Consider the following 26,719-nt stretch of genomic DNA (forward strand, 5'->3'; position numbering starts at 1 on the left):
ATAGAGAAAATTGTGCCTAGAGAATCAGATGACTTAGGCTCTGCATCCTAACAGGCCTGGACCTAAATTTAGGTTTGAGTTTAGGCATCTTAAGAATTGTCTCATACAATTAAAGTGAAGTGATTCCATTTTGTCAATGCATATCCTCCTTTCTCCCCCTGAGCTTTGCACATTCTTTTCCCTGTTTGTGACCCATTACATATTCATGACCCATTATTACAATTCATGGAGCACAATTCCATCCCACTGTGTTGCCAGAACTCAGTTTAACTACCTGCTGGTTTGCATACATCATGCACACACATACACTCAGTGGCCCTGTTTCCTCTTCCCTGTGTGTCATGAAGGATATGACTTCCTGCAGAAAGATTTCTCAGACCATCCATGTTTGGATTTGGTGCTCTTGTCATTCATCAATGCGTAGTTCTTAGAGGGTGAGAGTTGTTTCGGCTTTGTTCACATTTGACAGCTTCCATATAGCAAAATGTATAGCACACAGAAAGTGCTCCGTAAACACTGCTGAGAGAACAGTTCTGAAACTCAGTGACCCCATCTACATAGTGAAAATTCTAAGCACACTCCACTGAGATTGTGGGGGAAAAAAAACACACACACACATCCATACACAACTATTGGTACAACTAGTATATTGGGGTGCTCATTATAATCTAGCTTAATACTTCAAGTATCTACAAAACTCATACAATGTTTTAGAGTCTAGAGACTATACTTAAGCACTGATATCTTGAAGACTTAAAAACATGAATAAATAATAGAAAAATAAAGAAAGAAACCTTGTATTCTTTTTAGTTCAGTTGAAAACTATGATGAAAGTCCTATTTAAAACTGAGCCAAGCATTATGAAAAATAGAAAATAAATTACAATCTAGTCCTTTCTGCCCTCAAGAAGATGAAATTTAATGCAATGCTATTCCAATTTTATATTTCAGCTACAGATGCATAATTTAGGAGTTAATCCTTTTTTATGTAATGGGCCTCCACATAGATAAGATAGGCTATCTACAAATGGGCTTTTTAGTATTGTGCAAATATTGAAGCATAATTAGAATTAAAAGTTAGTGCTGATAAAATTGTCTGCTTCTTTTATTTAAGCCAGACCGTCTCATAAATGCATGCCAAAAAGATCTGTCTTCTGATTACTGTGCTTATCCACATGTAATAACTATATTTATAAATGAAGTAGATATTTTATGACCGATAATGTATCTCCACATTTGTACTTTTGACTAATTTTACAAGTTAATGTCATGTCTTTTTGCCCTTTTAGGTTTAACAGCAAGAACACAGCTTGTTGTATGGTTGATCCCAAGTTAGTGCCTATGCTATAAAGTCACGTAGTAGAACATACTGAAGTGTGTAGTGATTGTTTGCATGCTATTTACTAGTACACACACAGGTCTTCACATAAGTCACTTTGAAAGGAAATTATCTTCAAGCATTTTTTTCTTCTAGCTATGGAAACTTTTTCTTGATGTTCTACTAAGAATGCATTAAATGAGGAATGATGCCCTATCTTGGGAAGGAATTCCTAATGAAACTCTCAAGCCCTCTCTCCCCATCTCTTCCTTCATTGCTTTTCAGAAGCAGTTCAAGTCCTGGATCAAAGAAAATTGGGTACCAGATGGCTTTTATACTAACATCTTTAAGTCACCCTGAGAGCATTCTTGCTACCAATTTCCACATGGTGAAATAAATCCTAGCTACAGTAGAACGAAACTTCCAGGAAGCTGCAGGTGTAATGTCACAGCTCTATTAGCACCGCTAACTTGATCGAAGATCACGTTAAATCTGGGACTCTTGTCACTTGCTACTGAAGTTAAAAAGGCTGCTGAGCGCAAAGCAAGAACTCTTGGGTGCGAGTCTTTAGCTTATTAGCGGGAACCTTAGAGAAAATGGCCACACCAACTTGTGTGTCTCACTCAGCAATGTTCTCTTTACTCTTGCCACATGCCCTATCCACCCACTGCCCCAAATTTATGTGCGTTGTATCTGGTTTTGCTAATTATCGTGTTAAAATGTTAGCACATAGTATAGTGGAGAAGTGTATTGCTGGTTTGTGTGCAGGTCACATTCTTGGGGAATAAAATTAATTTCACATGGTTTTGCTTGAAGGGGAATTTTAATCTGAGAAGAATAGCAAGCGTCCCAGCTTCTTGAAATTCTGTCTGCATTGGTAACAATCCTAGCAATGTTTGATAACTTATCTGATACCAGCAAACCTTTGCGTTACATATTTCATTCAAAAAGGATATATTGATTTCCGATTTGACTGATGTTTCGTGTGAGTTCTGTGATGTTATATATAAATAGGATGTGAGCATGAAATGCTATAAATGGCCCTTGACACATTGTTGTGCTTTTTTAGAAAAAGAAACCAAATTTCCTTCTCATTGAAATGTTTTTGAAAGAATAATAATATTCAGTCCAGTTCCAAAAATATTTAATACTTTGTGCAATCCCTTTATTTTAACTTGTGATTCAAGACATAAAACCCTGATTTAAACTTACAGTCTAAACAGAGATGCATATGCAGACACATACTTAAGATAGAGTGATAAATATTCAACTTAGAAATATATATTTCCTGTGACATTAGAACACAGTAGATAATGTGTAATGAACTCTTGGAAAATATGATCAAGCATATGGACTCATATTATTTGAATCCTTAGTGTAGTGCTTTGATTCAATTATCTCACATAGTGCTTTATACTAGATGCATAAAATGGTATCAGCTGCATAAAAAGGAAGTATTTAGTATGCACTGGCTCATTTAAATTGTATAAACACACCTGAAAAATGTTCCTTTATTTCGATGTTGAAATGTCATTAGGCTTTATTGGTGCTGTGAAACTCTAAAAGGATTAACATTGTTCATCCATAGAGGCTTGGATTTGGTCTTAATAATCTTTAGGATTTTCTATTATGATTAAAAATGGCAAAATTGAAGAGAAATTTAAAAAGCTAGTACATTAAGATCTTAATCAACATAACCAACTGACTGAAGAATGACTAATTCCTTTTATGAGCCAAGGATGGATTACAGCTTAATTGATCATCTGTGATGTGTGGAGACCTAATTAATAATTGAGATGTGTCAAAATGTCTATTATATTATATTCTGTAATCTGCCATTCTTGGCTTACATATTTATAAATAAAATTAACATGTTTTAGAGAAAATAGTTTTGATAAATATTTCAGAAGAATAATGAAAACTCTGGTTGTAAAAAATGAAATAAAATTCAGAAAAAGATTTGAAAATGTACATATAAAAGAAAACACAGTTTATAGTTTGAGCAGATTAAATACTGTAGTGTGCTGACTTGAATCAAACAGGTTCTTCTGATTAAAAAATCTGGAAAAAAGCTGATTATTTGGAAATAATAATGATCTTCCTGCAGTAGTCATCTTATATTTTATTTTCCCATCAGTGTAACAGGCCACATACCTAGCTGTGAGTCATTAAAGAGGAAAAAGTCATAAACACATTCTGAAGATGATTTAGGTTTAGAGAGGTCTTCTGGGGATTTTCTATTCAAAGTGTGTGGTCCAACCTCATTGGCATTACAGGCGAGCTTGTTAGAAATACAGAATCTTGTGCTCCACCCTAACTTGCTAAATAAGAACACTGACATCTAACCAGAGCCCTAGGAAATGTGAATTTACATTAAATTTTGCCAAGCACTGATCTAAAGGAATTACAGAAATGCAGAATGCTAAGATGGTTCAATAATTTTTAAACTTCATGTGATAGTCATACTAAGTTATTTTTGAATTAGAATAAGGTACTGTGGTTTTGAAAGGATTTCTTGAAAATAAATTTATTAACTGGAAATGACATTATAGAATTTCATTAATTTTTAGCATTTTTATATCAGGAAATAGTTTAACTGTGGTCTCAACTCACCTGATTCCTTCTAATTATAATTCTGTTTACAATTTCAAATAAGCATCGTTCCCTTACATGATCATTTTCATATTCTAAAATTTAGCTTTTATTTTTCATCATAAATAATCCAATCTATTCAGAAAAACTCTTTTATAACATATTTATTACTTAATTCAAGAAATGTTCAGTTAGCACCTATATATTCAAAACAACAATTCACTAGTGAGGGAAATTCAATAAAGTATAAATACCTAGACATGATTTGGGATTATATATTAGTGAGGGAGCAGTGTATATATGTAAAAAGTTACATGTCAAACTTGAAATAAACAATTAGAAATAATGTAATATATATATTTTTAAAATATCACCTGGTTCCAGACACTGCAATGAACTGTAAAGATGTACTTAATTTAATGGAAGTGTCAAACATGTTCTGTAGGGGCGCCTGGGTGGCTCAGTCGTTAAGCGTCTGCCTTTGGCTCAGGTCATGATCCCAGGGCCCTGGGATCAAGCCTCTCATCAGGCTCCCTGCTCTGTGAGAAGCCTGCTTCTCCCTCTCCCACTCCCCCTGCTTGTGTTCCCTCTCTCGCTGTGTCTCTCTCTGTCAAATAAATTAAAAAAAAAAAAAAAAAAAGATGTTCTGTATTTTGAATCAGGTTAGTGGAAGAGTAATTATTTGTGGTATTGATAATGAAGGAGCAATATTTAAAAATGCTAATAACTGGGACTACATAAAACATAACTAGGAAGAATTAACTGTTAATTAATTAATTAGTTAATTGGACAAATTAACTGTTTCATATAATTTCCTATTTTCATTTTGTGTGTGTTTATGAATTGTTCTTTTTTTTTACAGCATTTTTAGGTTTCTAAGAAATTTAAGAGGAAGGTACAGAGATTTCTCATATACCCACTGCCCCCACACATTTATAGTCTCTCCCATTATCAACATCACTTACCAGAATGGTATATATATATATACATATTTTTTTTTCCACCAAGGATGGACCTACATTGACACATCATATTTGCTAATGTCCATAGTTTACCTTAGGGTTCAATCTTGGTCTTATATATTCTAAAGTTTTGGACAAATATATAAGGATGAATATATAAGATTGTTGGGGATTTACTGCTATATCCTCTTGATCAGAGATTCTTTTCTCAGCCTTGTCCAGTCTACTAATGAGCCTATCAAAGGCCTTTTTCATTTGCATTACAGTGTTTTTTACCTCTTGCATTTCATTTTAGTTCTTTCTTAGGATTTCTCTCTGCTTACGCTGCTCATCTGTTCTTATATGCTATCTACTTTATTAATCAGAACACCTAACGTATTAATCATATTTGCTTTAAATTCCAACTCTGATAATTCCAACAGTCCTGCCATGTCTGATTCTGATGTTTGCTGTATCTCTTCAGTTTGTGCTTCTTTGCCTTTTGGTATGCCTTGTATTTTTTTTTTTTTTTTTGATAGCTGGACATATATGGGGAAATGGAATTGCTGTGAATAGTTCTATAGTAATGTGTTGGGTTAAGTGTAGGGTCGGGGAAGCATTTTATAGCCTGTGATTAATACTCTCATTTAGTGAGTCTATGCCCTTGGATTGTGAACTTCACAAACATTCCTGTTTTTTCCTTCTGTAGGTGAAACATGATGGCTAGATAGGACTAAACCATATATTTCCCTTCCCCCAGGTCAATTAGGCTTTGGATAATACTCCAGTAAAGTAGGCTCTGGTTAACTAGTTTTCCCTGAGGGCAGACCTTGTTAGGAACAGAGTGATCTGGGCATTTCAAAATGTTTGTTGAGAGCATAGGGGATTTTTCTCAGATTTTACTAGAGGAATCTGGTCAAGCTCCTGCAGGTAAATCTCATAATATTGAGGAGGCCCAGCCCCATCACTGGATGCCCCTGGAGTTTTTAATTTTCAGAGTTGTGTGCACTAAGCCTCCAGTAATTTGTCAGTTACAGTTCAGATTTCCTATACAATGGTTCCAAAATGGTTTCTGCTCTTGAGTCTCTGCTGGTAAGTCTTGTTTCCTTTATTCATCTCTGTCTCTCCAATCTCAGGAGTACTGGTTTGCCCAGAATCCTTCTATGGATCTTATGGATCCAGAAGAGTTGCTGATTTTTCAGTCTGTTCAGCATTTTGTTGTTAGGTTGGAGTGGTAACTTCAAGCTCCTTACTTGTGGAACAAAAATAATCATTCTTTTTTATTGCTTAGTAACATTCTGTTGTACAGATATACTATAATTTGTTTATCCATTCACCTATAACGTTTGGTTTATTTCCAGGTTTGTTGCTATTATCCATAAATTTCTATAAACATTCATATACAAATTTTTAAAGATTTATTTGTTTATTTGAGGAGGGGAGAGGCAGAGAGAGGGAATCTCCAAGGAGACTCCCCACTGAGCTTGGAGCCCAACTTAGGGTGCAGGGAGCTTGATCTCACAACCCATGAGATCATGACCTGAGCCAAAACCAAAAGTCGGACACTCAACTGACTTGAGCCACCCAGGCACCCCTCATATATAAGGTTTTAGATGAGCATATGCTTTCATTCCTCTTTTAAAAAATATCTGGGAGCAGAAGACTGGATTATACTGTAGATATGTATTTTTACAATTTTAAGCATCTGCCAATCCTATTGCTGCTGTAACAACTTACCACAAACTGAGTGTCTTACCACAACATAGATTTATCTATTGCATATCTAGAGGCCAAAAGTCTAAAATTAGGTTGTCCAAGGGGCTGTGTTCCATCTGGAGGCTCTAGAAGAGAATCCACTGCTTTCCTTTTTTTTTTTTTTAAAGCTTCTAGGCTTCCTGCATTCTGGCTCCTGCCCTCTTGCTCAAGACACTCTTGACCGCTTTAATCTTATCTCATGCTATTGACTCTGATCCTCCTGCCTTCCTCTTAAAAAGATCCTTTGATTACAGTGATCCCACCTGAATGATCCAGAGGACTCTCCTGAATCTCTACAGTCTTGCAATTAATACCATCTGCAAAGTCCCTTTTACCTTATAAAGTAATATATTCACAGGGTCCACAGGTTCCAGGGGTTAGAATGTGAACATCTTTGAAGGGCCATTATTCAACCTACCACATTGTCATCCAAGGAGATTGTACCATTTTATATTCCCATCAGTAGTGTAAAGAGTACTACTTCCTCCACATCCTAACACTTAATAGTCATTTTAATTTATTTTTCTCAAATAATGTACAGTGTTAGATATGTTTTCATGTACTTTTTTGCTTTCTATATTTTTAGGTAAAGTGTCAGTTCAACTATTTTCCCCATTTATTTATTGGGCTTTGTGCCTTTTGATTTTTGGGATTTTGAGCATTCTTTGTATATTCTACATGTAAGTCTATAATCAAATATGATTTGCGATCTGTTATTCAACATTTCTGGCTTGTCTTTTTTTTCTTAAAATATATTTTAGGCATATCTTAATGATCTTAAATCAGTATTAAATAATGCATTTTACAGTGTTCAAACTCATCAAGTTGTGTATGTTAAACATGTATAACTTTGTATCTCAATCATATCTCAAATAAAGTAGTTTAAGAATAAAAATATAGCAACAAAATATGAAAATATTAGGGTTATATTTCACAAAAAGTGAGCAATATTTGTGTACTGAAATCTATAAAACATTATTGAGATGAACTCATCAACATAGAGATATACAGGGTTTATAGGTCAGAAGAATCAATGTTGCCAGGACCCCAAGATCATGACCTTAGCCAAGGCAGACTTTTAACTGTTTAACTGACTGAGCCACCCAGGCTCCCTGAGGTAATTACAAAATTTAAATATAAAAGGCAAAACACCTAAAATAACAACACACACACACACACACACACACACACACACACACACACACATTAAAAGAGGAGCAAAGTTGAAGGACTAACATTATCTGATTTCAGGACTTATAAATTCCAGTAATCTGGGTGGCTCAGTCCGTTGAGCGTCTGCCTTGGGATCAGGTCATGATCCCAGGTCTTGCATTAGGCTCCCTGCTCAGTGGGGAGCCTGCTTCTCCCTCTCCCTCTGCTGCTCCCCCTGCTTGTGCAGGCACTCTCTCTCTCAGATAAATAAATAAAATCTTTAAAAAAATAATAAATTACAGTAACCAAGACAGTGTGCTATTGGTATAAATATGGACAAATAGATGAATGTAGTAAACTAGAGAGCCTAAAAATAGACCCACACATACATATGTAGACAAACTGATTTTTGACTAAAGCACAAAGTGGAGAAAGAATGGACTTTTCAACAAATGGAGCTTGGACGACTGAATATTCATAAGCAAAACAAAAAACTTCAATTCATATCTCACATCATATACAAAACTTGATTTAAGTTGGATCATAGACCTAAATGTAACAACTAAGACTATAAAACTTTGAAAAGAAAACATATTTTTAAAATTTTATTGTTGTGTTAATCACCATACATTACATCATTAGTTTTTGATGTAGTGTTCCATGATTTATTGTTTGGGTATAACACCCAGTGCTCCATGCAGAACGTGCCCTCTTTAATACCCATCACCAGGCTAACCAAAACATAAGAGATAAAATTTCTTGACCATCAGATAGGCAAAGATTTTAGATATGGGACCAAAAGCCCAAGGTACTAAAGAAAAAAAAATCATAAATCAAAATAATCAAAATTAAAAACTTTTGCTTTTTAAAATTTTACTTAATCTTGTCATTGTTTGCAGTGGTTTTATCAAATAATATTTATGTAAACTATATTTTAAACATATTTTAATGATATTAAATCAGTATTAAATAATGCATTTTACAATAGACCCTTCAGGTAACTTATCATTAAATAATAGAAACTAGACCAATGATGAAAAAATAAAGATCCCGTGCACATGTGGAGCTCCAGTTCTTTACCAACAACTCTTATAGGTAGCATCTCCCCTACTCTTTCCCCAAATATTGGTCCTTACACTTTTATTTATTTATTTATTTATTTATTTATTTTTAATTTTATTTATTTATTTGAGAGACAGAGAGAATGAGAGAGAAAGCACATGAGATGGGGGGAGGGTCAGAGGGAGAAGCAGACTCCCTGGTGAGCAGGGAGCCCGATGCGGGACTTGATCCCGGGACTCCAGGATCATGACCTGAGCCGAAGGCAGTCGCTTAACCAACTGAGCCACCCAGGCGCCCGGTCCTTACACTTTTAAAATTATAGATAATGTTATAATTGCATTAAAAATGATCACCAATATATCATATAGGTGTTGAAATATATTTTTAAAATAAAAAAAGAGAGATGAAAATGACTGTTCCTTCAATAAATGTTAAAGCTTTTACAGAAAAGAGCAGATACTCATGAATGACATACTTTCTTCTAACTCTTAGGAACAGTGTGCGTGTCTGGAGAATACCATCCGTCATGCCCCGTTACATAAAAAGACAAGATACTGTTTTGGTAAATGTTCCTATTACTTAGAATCCAATCAATTTAAGTTTCTGTAAAGTCAGTGCTTTGTAATGTGAAATCATTTTATGTATCAGATAATTTCTATACTCAAAGTATAGCATTACATGACGTTGTTTTTTTAATACAGTTTACATGTGTCATGTTGAATGCTGTTGAGAGCTCCACTGTCATTTAATACACTCAAATACTGCTTTCCCATTAATCTTATTTGTAAAGCATGTTTGCATTAACCTTTAAATCTTCTTAATGAAACAAAACCAAAAACAGTAAGCAGACTGCTTACAGATCGTTGTGGATGAAAGCATAAATGTCAGTGTCAATGCTGGAGTACTTAGACTGCATTGCCATTATAGAGGAGAGGAATTCAATCCTTTTGGCTCCCAAACCACTTTTTTATAACAAGTATTTTATCAGATTCTGAAATAAAATCCATGCCTAACAGAAAACAAACAAACAAAGACAATCTACAGGGAAGATTTTAAAATAAAAATAATATTGTTAGGATTGGCAATAATATAAATGAAGAATAAAATAATTGTGATTTCAAAATATGTATTTCCATACATAAATGTTGAGGCATAACTATATAGAAAAGGGGATGGTGGGTGCCTGGGTGGCTCAGTTGGTTAAGCGACTGCCTTCGGCCCAGATCATGATCCTGGAGTCCCAGGATCGAGTCCAGCATCGGGCTCCCTGCTGAGCAGGGAGTCTGCTTCTCCCTCTGACCCTCCCCTCTCTCATGCTCTATCTCATTCTTTCTCAAATAAATAAATAAATAAAATATTTTAAAAAAAAGAAAAAGAAAAGGGGATGGTACTCAGATTTTTGAATCAACTTCCAGGGTATTCATTCGTTCAGTTAAATGTTTATTGATCATCTGTGTGCAAGAGCCTGTTGAAGACATTTATTACAGTAGCAAAACAGCAGGGAGACTGATATATCCCCATAAATAAATAAAGCACTTGTAGTATATTCGTACATATGGAATATGAGGGGAGGTTTCAAGAAAGACCTGAAGGAAGCAGGAAACAGAGAAACACGCTAGCAAAATAAAACCAAATAAAATCACATGTCCCTGCCCCCCACCCCTCCACTCTCTCCCTCTCCCCAGTCTAAACAATAAATAATTACATAAAAAAACATTTAAACATCCTTGCAGCGCACAACAGATACATGTTTTCTATAGTTTAAGTCACTATTTTGTTTTCAGTGTTTTCATATATGTTGTTACTCTGAAAAAATTGACATGCAAAATTAACTACATCTCCACTTTATGTACATGTTATAATTCTTGAACACTGTTATGACAAAAGAAAAAATAAATGAAAGCATAATATGTCCCTTCCTTAGAATTTGTTTGAAAGAAGTTATTTAGCATTATCTTTTCATAAACTTAGACATGTTACTAGACAAGCAATGTCTCCCAAAACTACTCATTATTTTATATAAAAGAGGGAAAGTAAATATTTTGGTTGCTATTACTTAATCTTTATCACTTTAAGTTTAAAGTGACAGATAAGATTCAAAATTTGTCCACTGACTTTTTTTTTTATTTGTTTGTTTGTTTGAAGCTTTTGGAAACATGTCCAACACGTTGATGAGATGTTGGAAACCAGTTGAAACGCAGTAAAATTCAACCCAGTAAAATAAGACTGCTTTCTTTTCATCCACGTTGGAAATTTTCAAGAAGTGAACTATGACAATATATCAACTTTTGGTACTGTTTCCACTCTGGATCTGCCTGCCACATTTCTGTTCTCCAGAGATAATGTTCAGAAGGACTCCCACACCCCAGAAAAGAATTTTAGGTGCACGAGTACCTAGGAGTGATGGCAAAATTCTGCATCGTCAAAAACGTGGTTGGATGTGGAATCAGTTTTTCTTACTGGAAGAATATACAGGATCTGATTATCAATACGTGGGCAAGGTGAGTCTACATTGAAATGGCAAATACCTACCTTCTTTCCTTGTATGTTTTAGGAAAATTTGAAGATTTTTAAGATCATCGTTCTAAGAAATTTGATTCTCTAAATATCCCTAAATCAATTATTGTTTATGGAATACAGATTATATTTTTGAAAAACTGTGGAATACATAAATCCAGCATGATAAAAGTAGAAATTGAATTTGCGAGAATTAATTCTGTCCATTTCCTTATGGACTAAAGAAGTACTAGAAATTGCACTGTTAGAATTTGTAGTTAGAAATCAATGATAGAAAACTGTATGTCAAGATAGCCATTTAAAATGACTACATATATAGTGCACATTGCTCTTGATTTCAGTAAGGAAGGAAAGACAATTAAAGGTTGTTTAATGTTCTACAGAATGAAAAAGCAAATGTCATTAAAAGTATGACCTAAGGCCCCCCAAAATAGCTTTTTTTTTTTTTAAGAAAACTTATTCCAGATATGGGTGTTATTTGTTTTTCTTAAGTGTCACTATGGGCACATTTATATAAAGGAAAAATAAACAGAAGACAAGCAGGTAGAAGTAGTTTACTTATTTGCCATATATGCACAGAGACAAGTTTTCGTCCTATTTGATTATAAATTTAGTGAGAAAAATTAGTTGTGGTTGGGAGTAGAATGAAAAATAACAATGAATACTTCTATATACTACATGGTATTCATTTTCGGTTTTCTTTTTTAGCACTATCTGAATGTACTAGAAGTTAGATAAGTCTTAAGAAAGAATTCATGTTCATGGTCATGGTTACTTTTATGGACAATATGAAAACATATCAAAGAAAACAGAGAAATACACTAGCAAAAAAAATAAATATAATCACATGTTAATACATCATTTGTTAATACTGTAAAATTATGATACATTACCGTGATGGAGAATTTTGTGTTAACCTGAACTTTAATAGCTTTGTTCAAATGATTAAAATTGTGCTAAAACTTTTCATCCTCTAAGAAAAACTATTTTTAAAACAATTCTTTGGAAGTATTTTTTCATTGATTTTAAAACACTTGGATATGTTTTTTCATGTTCCAATTATTTCAGTCCTTTTTAAATGTCTGGCAGTATGACAAAGATGACAATAAAGGTTAAATGTTATGTTGACTAGAAGGAGAAGGAAAAGCAACAGCAATCTGAGCAAGCTTATGAGAAAGCACATTATAGCCAGACTTATCACAGGTCTCATCTGACGGATGCCTCAGATCAGAGGGTTAACGTAAATTTTATGGTTGCTGTGACAGGCAACTTTTCGTTTATGAACGCAAGCATGTGAAAATGTAATAACAGAAATCTAGACCAAAGAAACTATAATAGGTTGCTTTGGTTCTTCCTGAACTAGCACTTATTTGACTTATTTGCATGTGTTTTCTATCATCTAGTGCATTTTAATGAGGATTTAGTAAGTGCTGAAAAATTACCATTACATTATATACTCTCATATGATAATCAAGTGACTTCTTATGTACTTTTATTTGTTCTCTCCCAGAAGAATGTCAACACCTTGAGATCAAAGACCTTTACTTCATACTTCACTTTGTCTCTAGCTCTCTGAGTAGGGCTTAATATTTAGTTGGTTGAATTGACCTGCATTGCACTGAGTTGAATTCCCAGAATCATCTGGTCCTACTTGGCTCTTTGGTGGGGAAAACTAGTCTAGAATTTAAATCCCTATGGGCAATTAAAGCTGATAAATACTTGAGATATATGCATCTTGATACCTAACCCAAATTTTATTCTTCCTTACTCTGCTTGATAAAAGCAAATTAAAAACCTTATTTAGATGTAAACATACAGATCTGTATATGTCAAAAAGGCAATGTGCAATATTTTAATAAACATACATTAAGATGAGTATAAAAATTTCAAATCCCCTAAATATTCTTTCCAATAGTACTTACGATAAATTTATTATATATTCATCCTTTCCTTAGGAAATTTCACTTCTGGTTTTACTACCTTTAAAGTAGGAATGTTATACTGATGCTAAGTGATTCAATGTCTCTAGGTTAGTTTAGATGTAGTAGTAATACATGTTCTAATTACTTGACATATGGGAAGATGATAGACACCCCATTGTGGTGGGAAATACTTGGGGAACTTAGAATAAGAACAGAGAAGAGAGAATCATACTGATGGTGTGAGGACAAGACTGAAAGTACATGTGTGAAGAGGGAGGACATTTTTTTTTTTTAATACTAAACTATTTGGGGCCCCTGGGTGGCTCAGTCAGTTAAATGTCTGCCTTTGGCTCAGGCTCAGGTCATGATCTCAGGGTCCTGGGATCTAGCCCCACATCAGGCTCCCTGCAGGGAGCCTGCTTCTCCCTCTCCCACTCCCCCTGCTTGCAGGTGCGCACTCTCTCTCTGTCAAATATATAAGTAATCTTTAAAAAAAATTAAATACTAAACAATTTGCCAAACAAATTCAATAAAGAATGGATGGCATATAATTTCTCAGATAAAAGCCCAGTACTACTTAAGAGGTTAAAACAGGGAGAAAAACCAATTGCTTCTCATTGGGTAAAAGCAAAGGGAAGCTTAGGAAAACATATAACCAACAATCAGAGGAGCTAGAATATAACCTTGTTTCTACCACTGTTTGTCTCAGAGTTATTAAGAAACCAAGCCAACCAAAAATGAACTCAAAGCATTTCTTTGTTCAGCTCTCAATGATCAAAATTTTCTCTACATCATTCAATCAAATACATTCTAAACCGAAATATATTTGTTGTAAGTTCTTTTTTTTTTCCTTCTCGGTGAGATAATCACAAAATTGACTTTACCTTCCATAGCAAGGGGTTTAAAACTTGAACTTCAAGTAATCTAATTCTGTACTATGTTGCTTTCCTTTTGCAACCTTCTATAGTTGTATTACAGTTTTCCAATTTAAGATTTGAGAAACATTGTGATTATAAACTATTTTTATTAGTTTAAGCACAACTTTTAATCACAGTTTCTTGCTGCCTAATTCAGTTGCCCTGGACAAATAATTTTGAATCTCTAGGTTTCAAATATTCAAATAAAATAAATAATGATATTAAACTAGATACTCTTGAATTTACTTTAAGCTGTAACAGAAAGACAGTTCTAAGAGAAATACAAATTTTATTTACTGCAAAAATTTTGTCTGCATTTTATATAATTATTCCCAAGTGGAGAAGAGCATGTTAAAATTAGATTTTTAATCAAAACCAGATACTGAGAAAAGTCCCCAAACACCAAAAATTTAATAATGTACTTGGGTAACAATAAACCTGATTCTGAGTCAGCATAGTAAGACAATTCACTCCAGGAAGTTAAAACTTAAAAATAGTTAGGGTAACTCTCTATATTTCTTGATATAATGAAAACAACCGGATGGTGGCAGGTAAGGGGGATGCTACTGGCATCTAGTTGGCAGAATCCAAGGATACTGCTAAAAATCCTATAGTGTGCAGGACAGACTTTTGTAGAATTTTCTGGTTCGTAAGTGTAAATAGTGCCAAGACAGAGAAATCCTGCCCTAATTTGCCAGTCCCATTTACATTTTCCCAAACAGTTCAATTTTTACTTTAGTTATATCTGGGTTCCTGCTTTTGAATCTGCTCTCAGTTATAATTTTATTTCTCCCTTGCAGAGTTGCCATGACTGTTTGCTTTTTGAAACTTAGATTTCTTTCAAGGTCTCCTCTCCTTCATGTCCTCTCTAATCCTTAAGGCATACATTTGGCTCCAGCCTCTTGATCATCATTCTTTGTAGACTTGGGCTCCACAAAGCTACTAGGAATGAAGTATACATTCATTTTTTCAGTAACTATCTAGAAGGTGTACTACTCAGGTACTACTACTCTGTTATTAAGTATACGGTGGCAAAAATATAATTTCTCTGCTCACAAAGTATCTGCCTTTAATAGAAGGGAAAATAATAAAGCTAACAGCAAGTTATGGGCTCTTTTAATCTCTGATAGAGCACAGAACCCAAAAGCCAAGAATAGAAAAATAAGTGCCAAATATCCCCATGTTCTATCTCTACAGTACTTGTAACTAAAGTGGAAATAAAACAGTTTTGGGATTTACATGACATAAATCAATGTTATTAAAAGTTGAGATTGGAGAGTCGAGGTATGTACTTTTATTTTTTATTTATCTGTTTATTTCTTTGGAGGTCTTTTGATGTACAATGCCTCAATAAAGGTGCTCACTGCAGATTTCTAGAAGAGAAATCTTCCAAAAACTGAAAAAAAATGTGATCCATGAAAGAATAACTCAACTTTAAACAGAATACCAGAAATGCCAAGTATGCCCACCATATTAGACCATGTTCCTTATTGCCATATGGTTACAATCAAGTCAAACCTAGTTACAATGGAGATAGAGTAGTTGGAACTAGGCTAGAGATAAGAAGCTGCCCCAACCTCCCCACTGCAGTCTTCCTGGGGTGAACAGATCTGAATCGAGTATGTGGAGAAACTTACACTACATAAGAGTTCAGGGAATTGCAAACATTTTAATGGACATTGAATGTTCTCTTCAGATAGTTGGATATTTTGATAACTGTAATGATATTGTTCTTGAAACTAAAAATTCCAGGTGACTATATATATTTTTTTAAATCCAAACAGGACCAAAAAGACCTACATTAAAAAACAAAAACGACAACAGAAAATTGTTTAGCTGTTCAATATATATAGACCTGATTTTAATGGTGGTATACAGTTCTTTTCTATTTGGACCTTATTAATTGAAGTCCTGGAAGAAAATAAATCAGGATGATTTGATAAACATTGGGAGAGATTCCTTTAGATTAGATGGTTATAGACCGTCCTGATGAAGGGACGCTTGGACTTTTGGATGAACAGAGGCATTATTTCCCTGATACATAAAGACTACAAAATAAAGCAAATATGCATTAGAGTTTCTAAGAACTTTTTATACTAATCCTCAAGCAAGGGGTAATAAAAACATTTTTATTTATTTATTTTTTAAAGATTTTATGTATTTATTTGAGAGAGAGAATGAGAGATAGTACGAGAGGGAAGAGGGTCAGAGGGAGAAGCAGACTCCCTGCCGAGCAGGGAGCCTGATGCGGGACTCAATCCCGGGGCTCCAGGATCATGACCTGAGCCGAAGGCAGTCGCTTAACCAACTGAGCCACCCAGGCGCCCGATAAAAACTTTTTTAAATAGGGGCATGCCCTGCAGAACCTTGATAATGTTTTCAAGGCAGACCACCTCTTGGTTTTTAATTCTCAAAATGCATACAGTGTTTATATCTTTCAATACAATGATATTTCAGCCAGCACTTACATAGGGGAAAATATGCTTACATTCTCAAAGCTTGCTATAATATATTAACAAAGCAATATTTAGGAAGGTATTGAACTGCATTCCAGATACACTTGCATTGAAGACAAAACTTCAAAACCACACATAGGTGGTTTGAAGATAACAAAAGCTGTCAAAAAGAATATATATCCACGATTTATAAGCACACAGAGAAGCCATATTCATTCGTATTAAACTTTAGATGATCAGGTAATACAGGTTTAAGTATTTTACATATTAACATTATAGCATGTTATTTGTATTATAGAGGTCTTACTGTATTTTTTAGGAAATTGGTTTTGAGTTTAAGTCAATGTGCGAGCATTCTGTTTTTTCCCATTTAAAATAAGAGGAAATAGGCTCCCTTTTAGCAGTTTCAAAATATAGCAAAAATAGCAAAATGTCAAACGTTGAATGTTAAAAAAATAAATTAAATAGAATTAAGTGTGGGATGCTCATATGTAAATAACAACCACAGTCATCCTTTTACTTATAAATTCTTACTGATAGTAGTGATAACATGTTTACTACACTCTTCCATGTTGTTATTTACATGATGTGTTACCAAATATCAAGATTATTCATATATACATGTCATGACTTCATTTTACAACCTTCTTGAAACATACACACACATACACACACACACACACTCACCACCTAAACACATTTACCACACTCCACTGGCCATACTGTCCTCGAGGGATTTGTGGGAAGTCTACCCTCCCATTCTCTGTCTTTTCACCCTTGAGTTTCCCCCTCTGAGTTACTAACTCAGAAATGCTGTGAATGTTGTGATCTATTGTTTCCCACCAAAGCCTTCCTTTTGTATATTCCTGTCTCAAGTTCACAATTTTATTAATCCCTCCCCACAGAAGCTGCTGCTTCTCTTTTTCTTCAGGTTGTCACATAGCCTCTTTTAAAATCTACCTCCCTATGTTATATCACTTGAACTTATTTTTATTGGAATATATTTTAGATAAAAGATAATTATGGATTTATTTTCTAATTTTTTTTCTGTGATGTTAGGCCAATGAATTCACAAAGACTAGTAATACTTGGAAGTAGATAGAAGTAGATATTATTAAAATAATAATAGACTGATACACAGAATGACTCAAAATTTTTCTGTGCCAAATAAATTTTGAAAAACTACCTATTACAGAAAAATAGTCAAATTCAAATAAAAATTTAAATTATATTTGACCCATCATTTTTCAAATATAAACTTTTAAGAAACATAATTATTTTATAATGAAGATTATGTGAAAATTGAGTCGATTACTTTTAGCAAAAACTTGAGAGAAATCTCTGTAGATGAAAAAATGTATTAAATCTCACATAAATTTGCTCAGCAGAAAGTATCTCAATTTAATTTATCAGTAACAGGTGCATGTGTAATGGTCATGAAGCATGGGAAATTATTATTACGGTATTATGAATTTCTACCAAAGCCCTCTCATTTTCTTTCTTGGAGACAATACATAATTATGTATTCAATTAAAATTTTGTCCCCATTGTACTGAAGAATAAGGTTCTTTTCAGTAAAGAAAATGAAAAAGTAGTATGGTATGTTAGTGTTTGCTCATCAATGTCTCATATTTGGGTATAGATTCATATATTCACATTCTCAGTTGCTTCTTATGAACACATGAAAAGGAAGGGACACTTTAATAAATTTTCTGAAGTGAATTCTTAAATTTTCACATAATGTAGTTACATTTTTACATTCTTTTTTATTAAAGAATATTATTTAACCTTGATATTTTGTTTTATTATCATTATTATTACTATTGCCATTATTATTGTGATGTTAATTGGGTAACTGTTCCATGGCTTCTCATAATTGTAACTAAAAGCTAAAATAAAGAACAGTATGAACATGTAAGTTTCCATGTAGATGGACTAAATTTAGGAAAGGGAGCAGGGGCCCCTCGGTGGCTCAGTTGTTTAAGCATCTGACTCTGGATTTCAGCTCAGGTTATGAGCTTGGGGTCCTGGGATCAAGCCATGTGTGTGTGGGGGACTCTGGCTCAATGGGGTCGACTTCTCTCCCTCTCCCTCTGCCCCCCTCCAACGCATTCATGTGCTCTCTCTCTAGCTTTGAAATGAATAAATAAATCTTTAAAAAAAAGAAAAAGAAAAGGGAGCAGTAATTTTGATGGACTATGATATACACACCTTTGGTTCTCTCTTTAGAACCCAAATCTACCATAGGCAAAGGGTATTTTATGTACATTTCAGATTCCCTCTTTAGGTAAAATTCTTTCACTAACTTCACATTTTAAACCATACTTTATGTGTTTATGGATTATATAAAACTATTAAATTTAGAATTTTAAATTAAGATGTTAACTCTCAGCCCAGTACTAAAATTATTTTACCAAGTAGGAAATTCTACCAAGTAAGAACATGTACTATTATAGACATTTTTCTAGAGGAACATTTCCTATTTTGGCTGCTGTTTAGCTTAAATTCCATCAGTGAACTTCTCAGTTCAGTGTTGTGTCTTCCAAGTACCCCCCAAAAAGCTCTGAGACCACTGAGTTTTTCAATTTTCCTTGACACCAATTTTGTCACAGACCTACATCAAATCTAGCACCAAATTTAGTTTGTATGTATGTGTTTGAGTACTCTGAGTCTAGCAGAGCAGAAGGATGGAGTTGTGAGTCATGAATGGACCGAGCTTCTGCATCCATGATGGTTGAGTTGAAGGGAAACAATAAAGAGGTAAAATAAAGACAAGGACATGACTTTTGATTAAAAATCGAGTAACAGAGAGGTAGAGGCAGAGAAGGAGAAGCTGGGTGGTGGGGAAGAGGAGCAAGACTAGGATTATTATACAGACCAAATGAGAGAAAAAGCTCCAAGGAATACGTAACTAATCTTGTTGTGTAAAGCAAATGCAACTGAAAGACAAGTGTAACAAATTAAACAGTGTGGACCAAGGAGAGAGTTATTCTAATAATCTGAGACAAATGGCAGTCAGATAGATAGCTTTGGTTTAGACAGAAAAAGGCAACACACAGTTTCTCATAGGCATGTAATCAATTAGACAAATTAAGTGAAGAGTGAGAGATATTTTGAAATGATGAAGAGCTAGAGATAGGATATTATGATGTGGACAGAAAGAGAGGATGTGAATGTGCGCAACAGATGCACTCACTTTCCTTATTAAAAATTAGAATTGAAGGGGCGCCTGGGTGGCTCAGTAGAGTAAGCGTCTGCCTTCGGCTTGGGTCATGATCCCATGGTCCTGGGATTGAGCTCCATGTCGGGCTCCCTGCTCAGCGGGGAGTCTGCTTCTCCCTCTCACTCTCCCTCTGTGCTCTCTCTCTGTCTCAAATAAATAAATAAATCTTAAAAAAAATTTAAAAACATTAGAATTGAAAATATCTATTAAACTGACAGTCAGCATCACACATAATCATAATCACCAAACAAAAAGAGTATTCTCACTTAAATCACCAACAGAAATAAAACAATTAAAAACAACCAACACCTTTCTTCCACTAATATTTAAAATACTTCTGGAACCAAAAAATGGTGTAAATATTATTACATATAGTTTTATGATATAATTTATAATAATCTGAAATGCCCTGATATATCCTGATAATGATGATTATAAAATTTGTTTTATTTATGATTACTTAATATTCTAGTAATCACATCAGGTAGCTTTTTATTATCTCTCATTTACAAGTAAGAAAAATATGTCCTTATTGTCTAAATAAGTTTTCTATGGGTACCAATCAAGGAACTTGTAGAGCTGGAGTTCTAACCCAGAAAGTATGACTCCAGAGTATATGCTAACTCCTATTACTCCTCATTAAACCATTCTTATTTTTTTTTAATTTTATTTATTTATTTGAGAGAGAGAGAGAGCACATGAGAGGGGCGAGGGTCAGAGGGAGAAGCGGGCTCCCTGCTGATGCGGGACTTGATCCTGGGACTTGAGGATCATGACCTGAGCTGAAGGCAGTCGCTTAACCAACTGAGCCACCCGGGTGTCCCTATACCATTCTTATTTTTATTAATTATTGTGTGTGTTACCTCACCAAAAAAAAATTATATTCTTATTTAAGCCGTAGAATGATGAGTATGTTAGCTGACTTTTCTTAATGATATCAACAGAAAACTAAAATTGTGTAGGTAACAAGAATATTCCTTTTTGTTTCTTTGTTTCTTTGTTTCTTTGTTTCTTTCTTTTTCTTTCTTTCTTTCTTTCTTTTTTCTTTCTTTCAAGATTTTATTTATTTGAGAGAGAGAGAGAGAGAGCATGAGCAGGGGGAGGGGCAGAGGGAGAGGGAGAAGCAGACCCCCTGCTGAGCAGGGAGTCTGACATGGGGCTCAATACCAGGACCTGGGATTATGACCTGAGCCAAAGGCAGATGCCTAACCAACTGAGCCACCCAGGTACCCCAGGGATATTTCTACCATATTATAGAGATGTCAAATTTATACTGTCATGTATTTATTATTTAATTTATATATGGAATGGATAATGCGTTCACTTTGTATAAAATTTGAATGGTAAAATCGAGTATTCATTTAAAACTAAGACTCCCACCACAGTCCTCATACATCCATAGTTCTCTTCCTAAGAGCCAGTTGCATTTCCCAGGTGCTTTTTGGCAGTGGGTATATGTTTCAAGAGACATTATAGAACTTTGTAAACACACATGTATGATGTATGTTTTTACATAAATGGTGATGTACTTTATGCAATCTTATATAATGTGTTTTTTTAACTTAAAATTATGACTGGAGAATCTCAGTTTCAGTACATAAAGATATGCTTCATTAAAAAAAAAAACTTTAGTAGCTGCATAGTATTCTTTCCTGTGGATGTATCATAATTTGTTTTATCATTGTCCTTTTGACAGGCATTTAGTTATTTTAAAAAATCATTTAATAATAATAGGAAGTTTATTTCACACATTGCTAATATATCTTTAGGAATATGACTAAAAGTGGAGATGCTGAAGCAAAGTCTTGAGAAATTTTAAGCTTTCATAGGTATTGCAAAATTGCTCTCCAATGATGTTTCAATTTATCATGCCAACAGCAATGGATGCAAGTAACTATTTCTCCATAATTGTATCCAATCTTTGAATTATCATTTTAAAATTTTTCCAGTCTTATGAATGAAAACATATTTCTTTTATTTTAAATAAGGATGAATATTTCTTCTTGTGTTTAAAGCATTTCCCATTTATTTGAGTGTTTATATTTTTTACCAATTTTTCTACTGATAAGATAGGTTTTTTATCTGTGAGTTCTTATTAACTGATCTTTATTTTTTTTCAATTTTCCAATGTAATCCATACAGAAGATTGAATAAAACACCTATCTACACTTTAAAGAATAAATATAAACCAATAGAAATTGAAAATTGCTAGCCTTATGAAACCCTCTCTATGGATATATTAACAACACCATTTATCCCTTATAAAGGTGTCAAGAAGCTTCATTTTGTGTTAATAATGCCTTGTTTTTCTTTACAGTTTGAAATTCTATGTAGCCATTCTTAAACAAAATAATAGAGTTTTAAATATTTCTGAAATTGGGTATAATCATTGTTCATATATTCTTTTGTGTCTTCCTTCTTTTGCTCATGTAGGTTTATGAAATTAACCCATATTGTTATGCAGAGGATCTTTTTATATAAATATGTTTGGATTTAGTGATATACTATTAATTATGGACCTATGATGTTGGTCCTCCCCTCTAGCTTTACCTATCACTAACAATGCTTCTTTGAACATCTGAACATGCATCCCAATATGTATGTATATTGAATTAGTTTGGAGTATATAATTAGGAGTAAAACTGCTGTGTGTCTCGCTTCAGTTTTTCCAGATAGTGCCATATTAGTCTCCTAAATTTTAACCCACACATATTCCCACTGGCAGTATATGAGAGTTCCCATTACTCTAGACATACAAACTTGTTATTCCCCCCCCCCAAATCTAGTGGTTTCATTTGCATTTTCCTAAATAATAGTGAGATTTCCTTTCTGTGAAAACATTTTTCAAGTGTTTTATCAATTATTTCTCCAAGTCATCTGTTCTTTTCTTAGGGATTACTTCATCCCCAAATCCATAATGTGTGTGGATCAGGCACCTCTTATTTCACTAGATCGCATCACTGAATAAAAGACACACATCCTATGACATGAAACTCACATTTATAGTGGAAGATGAAGGAAATTTAAAATAAAAAAAGCAAATCTATTACTCTTATGATATGTTAGAAGATGAAGAGTGCCATCAGAAAAGAAGAGATAAAACAAGGGGTGAAGAATTTTGGGGGATGAGACATAGCAGGTGGTAGTCAGATACTTCCTCACTGAGAAGGTGATATCTGAGCAAAGGATTTGAAGGAAGTTAAAGAGGTAACTGAGCAGTTATCAGTGGAATATATATACACACACACATATACATGTACATATACATATACATATATATATATATGTATTTTTTTTTGCATGAAGAAGAAATAGTTACTGCAACACTCCAATCAGGAGGTTCCTTGTGAATATTCAAGGAATAGCAAGAACGTGAGTATGGAACAAAGGAACAAGAAACAGGTGGTGGAAAAGGAAGACTGAGAGGTAATGGGACGCCCAGATCTTGTAGAGGACAGTAGACAGAACATTGGCCCCCAAAGACATCCACATGTTAATTGTCAGAATTTGTGAATATGTTATTTTAAATAGCAAAACAAGACTGTGCTGCTATAATGAAATAAAGGACATTGAAATTGGGAGAGTAGCCTGCTTTATTCAGGTGATCCCAATGTCATCACGTGGGAAGAGGCAAGAAGGTCAGAGTCAGAAAAAAGATGTAACAGTGGAACTCGAGGTTAGGGTGATGAGCTTTGAACATGGAGGGAGCAGTGCAAGCCAAGGGGTGCAAAAAGCCTCCAGAATCTGGAAACCTTGAGGAGTACCTGAAGCCTCCAGTAAGAATGGAGTCCTGCCAACACCTTGATTTTAAACTTCTGACTTCCAGATCTATAGGAGAGTTAATTTGTGTTGTTTTGAACTACTGAGTTTGTGGGGATTTGTTTCAGCAGCAAGAGGGAGCTGTGTGTGGACAGGACGTTGTAAGTATTCTGACTTTTACCCTGAGTGAAATGGGAAGATACTGTAGATTTTTAGCAGAAGACTAGAATTACATGAATTACATTTTAAAAATGCCATTCTGGCTTCTGGCTTTAAAGTTGATACAAGAGACATTTCTGCAGTATTATACATGGAATATAAGGGATTGTTGTGTATGACTCAAAAAATTTTGGCCCAAGCAACTGGAAAGATGGATTTGCTTTTACTTGAAGTAACTGAGCAATAGGACTAAGAACTAGAGTTTATCTTTTAGATGTATTAAAACAAATGGAGTTTTGAGAGTTTATATAAGTTCAGGAAAGACTTTCTTTTTTTCTTTCTTTCTTTATTTTTTTTATTTATTCATGAGAGACAGAGAGAGAAAGAGAAAGAAGCAGAGGGAAGAGCAGGCTCCCAAGGAGCAGGGAGCCCAATGCGGGACTCAATCCCAGGACCTTGGGATCATGACCTGAGCTGAAGGCAGATGCTTAACCATCTGAGCCACCCAGACCCCCAAGACTTTCAAGCTGGAACCTCTTAGGAGTCATGAGCATATAGGTGATATTTAAAATCATGGGACTGTCTGATATCAAGAAAGTGAGTGTAATGAGAAAAGAGAATGTAGGGCTGTTTTCAGGGGCAAACCCACATTAAGATACATGTGAGGTAGAGGAGGATATGCAGGGAGAGAAGAAAAACCAACAAATGCAATGGAGGACAACTATTCCTTGAACTGCAAGGAACACTAAGAGCCTGGGGGTCTTAGAATACAGGTGAAGAAAATGTTTGGAGAAGAGAATGAATTAATTATGTAAAGAGCTGCTGGAATATCAAGCATTTGAGAGTTTTGAATTGAATGCTAACTTTGGAGATTATAGGTGAACTTGTCTTATGGTTTCAATGACATGGCCATTCAGAATTCTTATTGCAGTGGATTTAAAAAGGAGTGAAGAGAGAGAAATTGGAGTAAGTTCATGCCAGTAACTTCACAAAGTCTTTCAATAAGGAGCAATGTATGCAGCAGTATCTAGCAGGAGAGAATGTTAATGGGATCAAGAAAAAAAAAGGAGCTTTTTTTTTTTTGTCTTTCTGCACTGAAGAAAACTCTAATGATATATTGAATAAAGGATATGAAAGGGAGCGCCTTTATTTTGTTCATGATTTTTTTAAAGAGTTCAACATTTCACTATTAATTGTGAAGTTTCTTAGGGTTGTTTTTAAAAAATATTTTTATTATGCTAAAGATTGCTTTTTTGTCCTAGTATGCTTTGTTTTTAAGTCATAAGTGAATATGAAATGCTATCAAACATATTTATGTATCTATTGAGTTGTTTATTTTCCCTTTAATATATTATATTAACTTAAATGATTTTTCTTATTTGAACTTAACTTGTAGATTTGAAAAAATGCACATTTGGCAATGATATAATAGCTTTCCATTATGGTATTCCATTTGCTCTTATTTTGTTTAAAATCTTACTGTTGTAAAATCATGTATTTTTATCCAAAATATCACCCTGTGAAATAGCTTTGGGTGTATTCCTACCATATTTAGATATCAAAGTTATGATAATCACATAAAATGAGATAGGAAATATTACCACTTTTTCCATTACCTTGAATAATTTGTGTGTGATTGAATTATTGCTTTCATGAATGTTAGCTAGAATTCATTAAAAATACCCTATGATAAGTAGTTTTATTGTAAAGAAACCTGGACTCTTATTTTCCTTAACCCTCATAGGGATACTCAAGTTCTCTTTCCTTCTTAGCCTCTGTGAATTGCATTTTTGCCATCTATTAAATAGTTTTTTGGAAGAAACAAAACAGTAATGCAGAAGGGAGTCCCCAAAAGACCAAAAAATATATTGCTTTATTTAAAAATTATTTTAGTTTTACAGAAGAGTTGCAAAAGTGTAGAGAGTTTCTATTAGCTGCACACCCAGATTCCACTATTGTTAAGATTTTAAATGACTACAGTACATTTGTCAGAAGTAATGAACAATATGTATACATTATTATTAACTATACTCCATACTTCACTAAGATTTCATTATATCTTTCCTAATGACCATTTTCTTTTCCAGGATCCTAATAGGAGACCCTATTGCATTTAGCTATCATGTATTCATAGGCTCCTCTGGACTGTGGAAGTTTCTCATGCTACTTTTGTTTTGGTGACTTTGACATTTTTGAGGTGTACTAATCAGGTATTTGGTAGAATATCTATCCATTGAGTTATCCTGATATTTTTCACAAGAGCAGACTGTGGTTATGGGCTTTGGGGATTCTGAAGATCACAGAGGTCAAGTGGTGTCATTCTCAGCATCATATCATGGCCTGAGCAAATGTACAATTTAGAAGTTATTAATTCCAAAAAAATGTTTACAGAAATACTACTTATAAAATAACAGATGGAAACCTATCCAAACTCCCAACAGTATTAGTGTTAGAAACTAAGGGTCTAGCATGACAAGTCAGATGTAGTTCTGACCTTCCTAAAACTTATGTTTTGACACAACACAAAACATTTTAAAGGAATACAAATAGAGTCAAATGTTTGTTAATTTTTAGACAAAATACCTTTAATTAATTCTTAGAAAGATGGAGCCATAGACTGCTGTAAAATTTCCGACTGAGGATGCACGGTATACTGAGGGCCAAGTTTACATTTTTATCTCAGATCAGTTTGAATAACTATTACAAATTTACTTGAAAATAGTCTCCTTTTTTACAGTTATTCTTCATTCTTGTGGAGAGACTTTCTTGGTAAAAGTTCAGAATGATGCATTTCTAAGTTATATATTGAGGTTTTCAGATAATTTACTTTTAATATGATATTGACATGTTTAGGTTTGAGTCTATCATCCTGCTTTTTCTATTTGTACTCTCTGGTTTTGTTGCTCTTTTTCTCTTTTTATACTTCCTCTTGAAGAAATTGATTTTT

The 26,719-nt window shown here is 34.1% G+C and overlaps 1 protein-coding gene across 4 annotated transcripts in view; it reads left to right on the top strand.

Annotated features, from left to right (window-relative positions):
• CDH10 (cadherin 10) overlaps positions 1–26,719 on the top strand; it is a 179,079-nt gene that overhangs the window by 51,650 nt on the left and 100,710 nt on the right. For all 4 annotated transcript variants that reach the window (XM_025867446.2, XM_073887002.1, XM_073887008.1 and 1 more), the window contains exon 2: positions 10,965–11,320. In XM_025867446.2, coding sequence (XP_025723231.1) covers positions 11,090–11,320 — 231 coding nt within the window. In that variant the 5' untranslated portion in view covers positions 10,965–11,089. The remainder of the gene's footprint in view (positions 1–10,964; positions 11,321–26,719) is intronic.

Source organism: Callorhinus ursinus, unplaced genomic scaffold, assembly GCF_003265705.2.
Source record: "Callorhinus ursinus isolate GAN/ISIS: 27379988/994484 unplaced genomic scaffold, GSC_fseal_2.0 scaffold3, whole genome shotgun sequence".
NCBI lineage: Eukaryota > Metazoa > Chordata > Mammalia > Carnivora > Otariidae > Callorhinus > Callorhinus ursinus.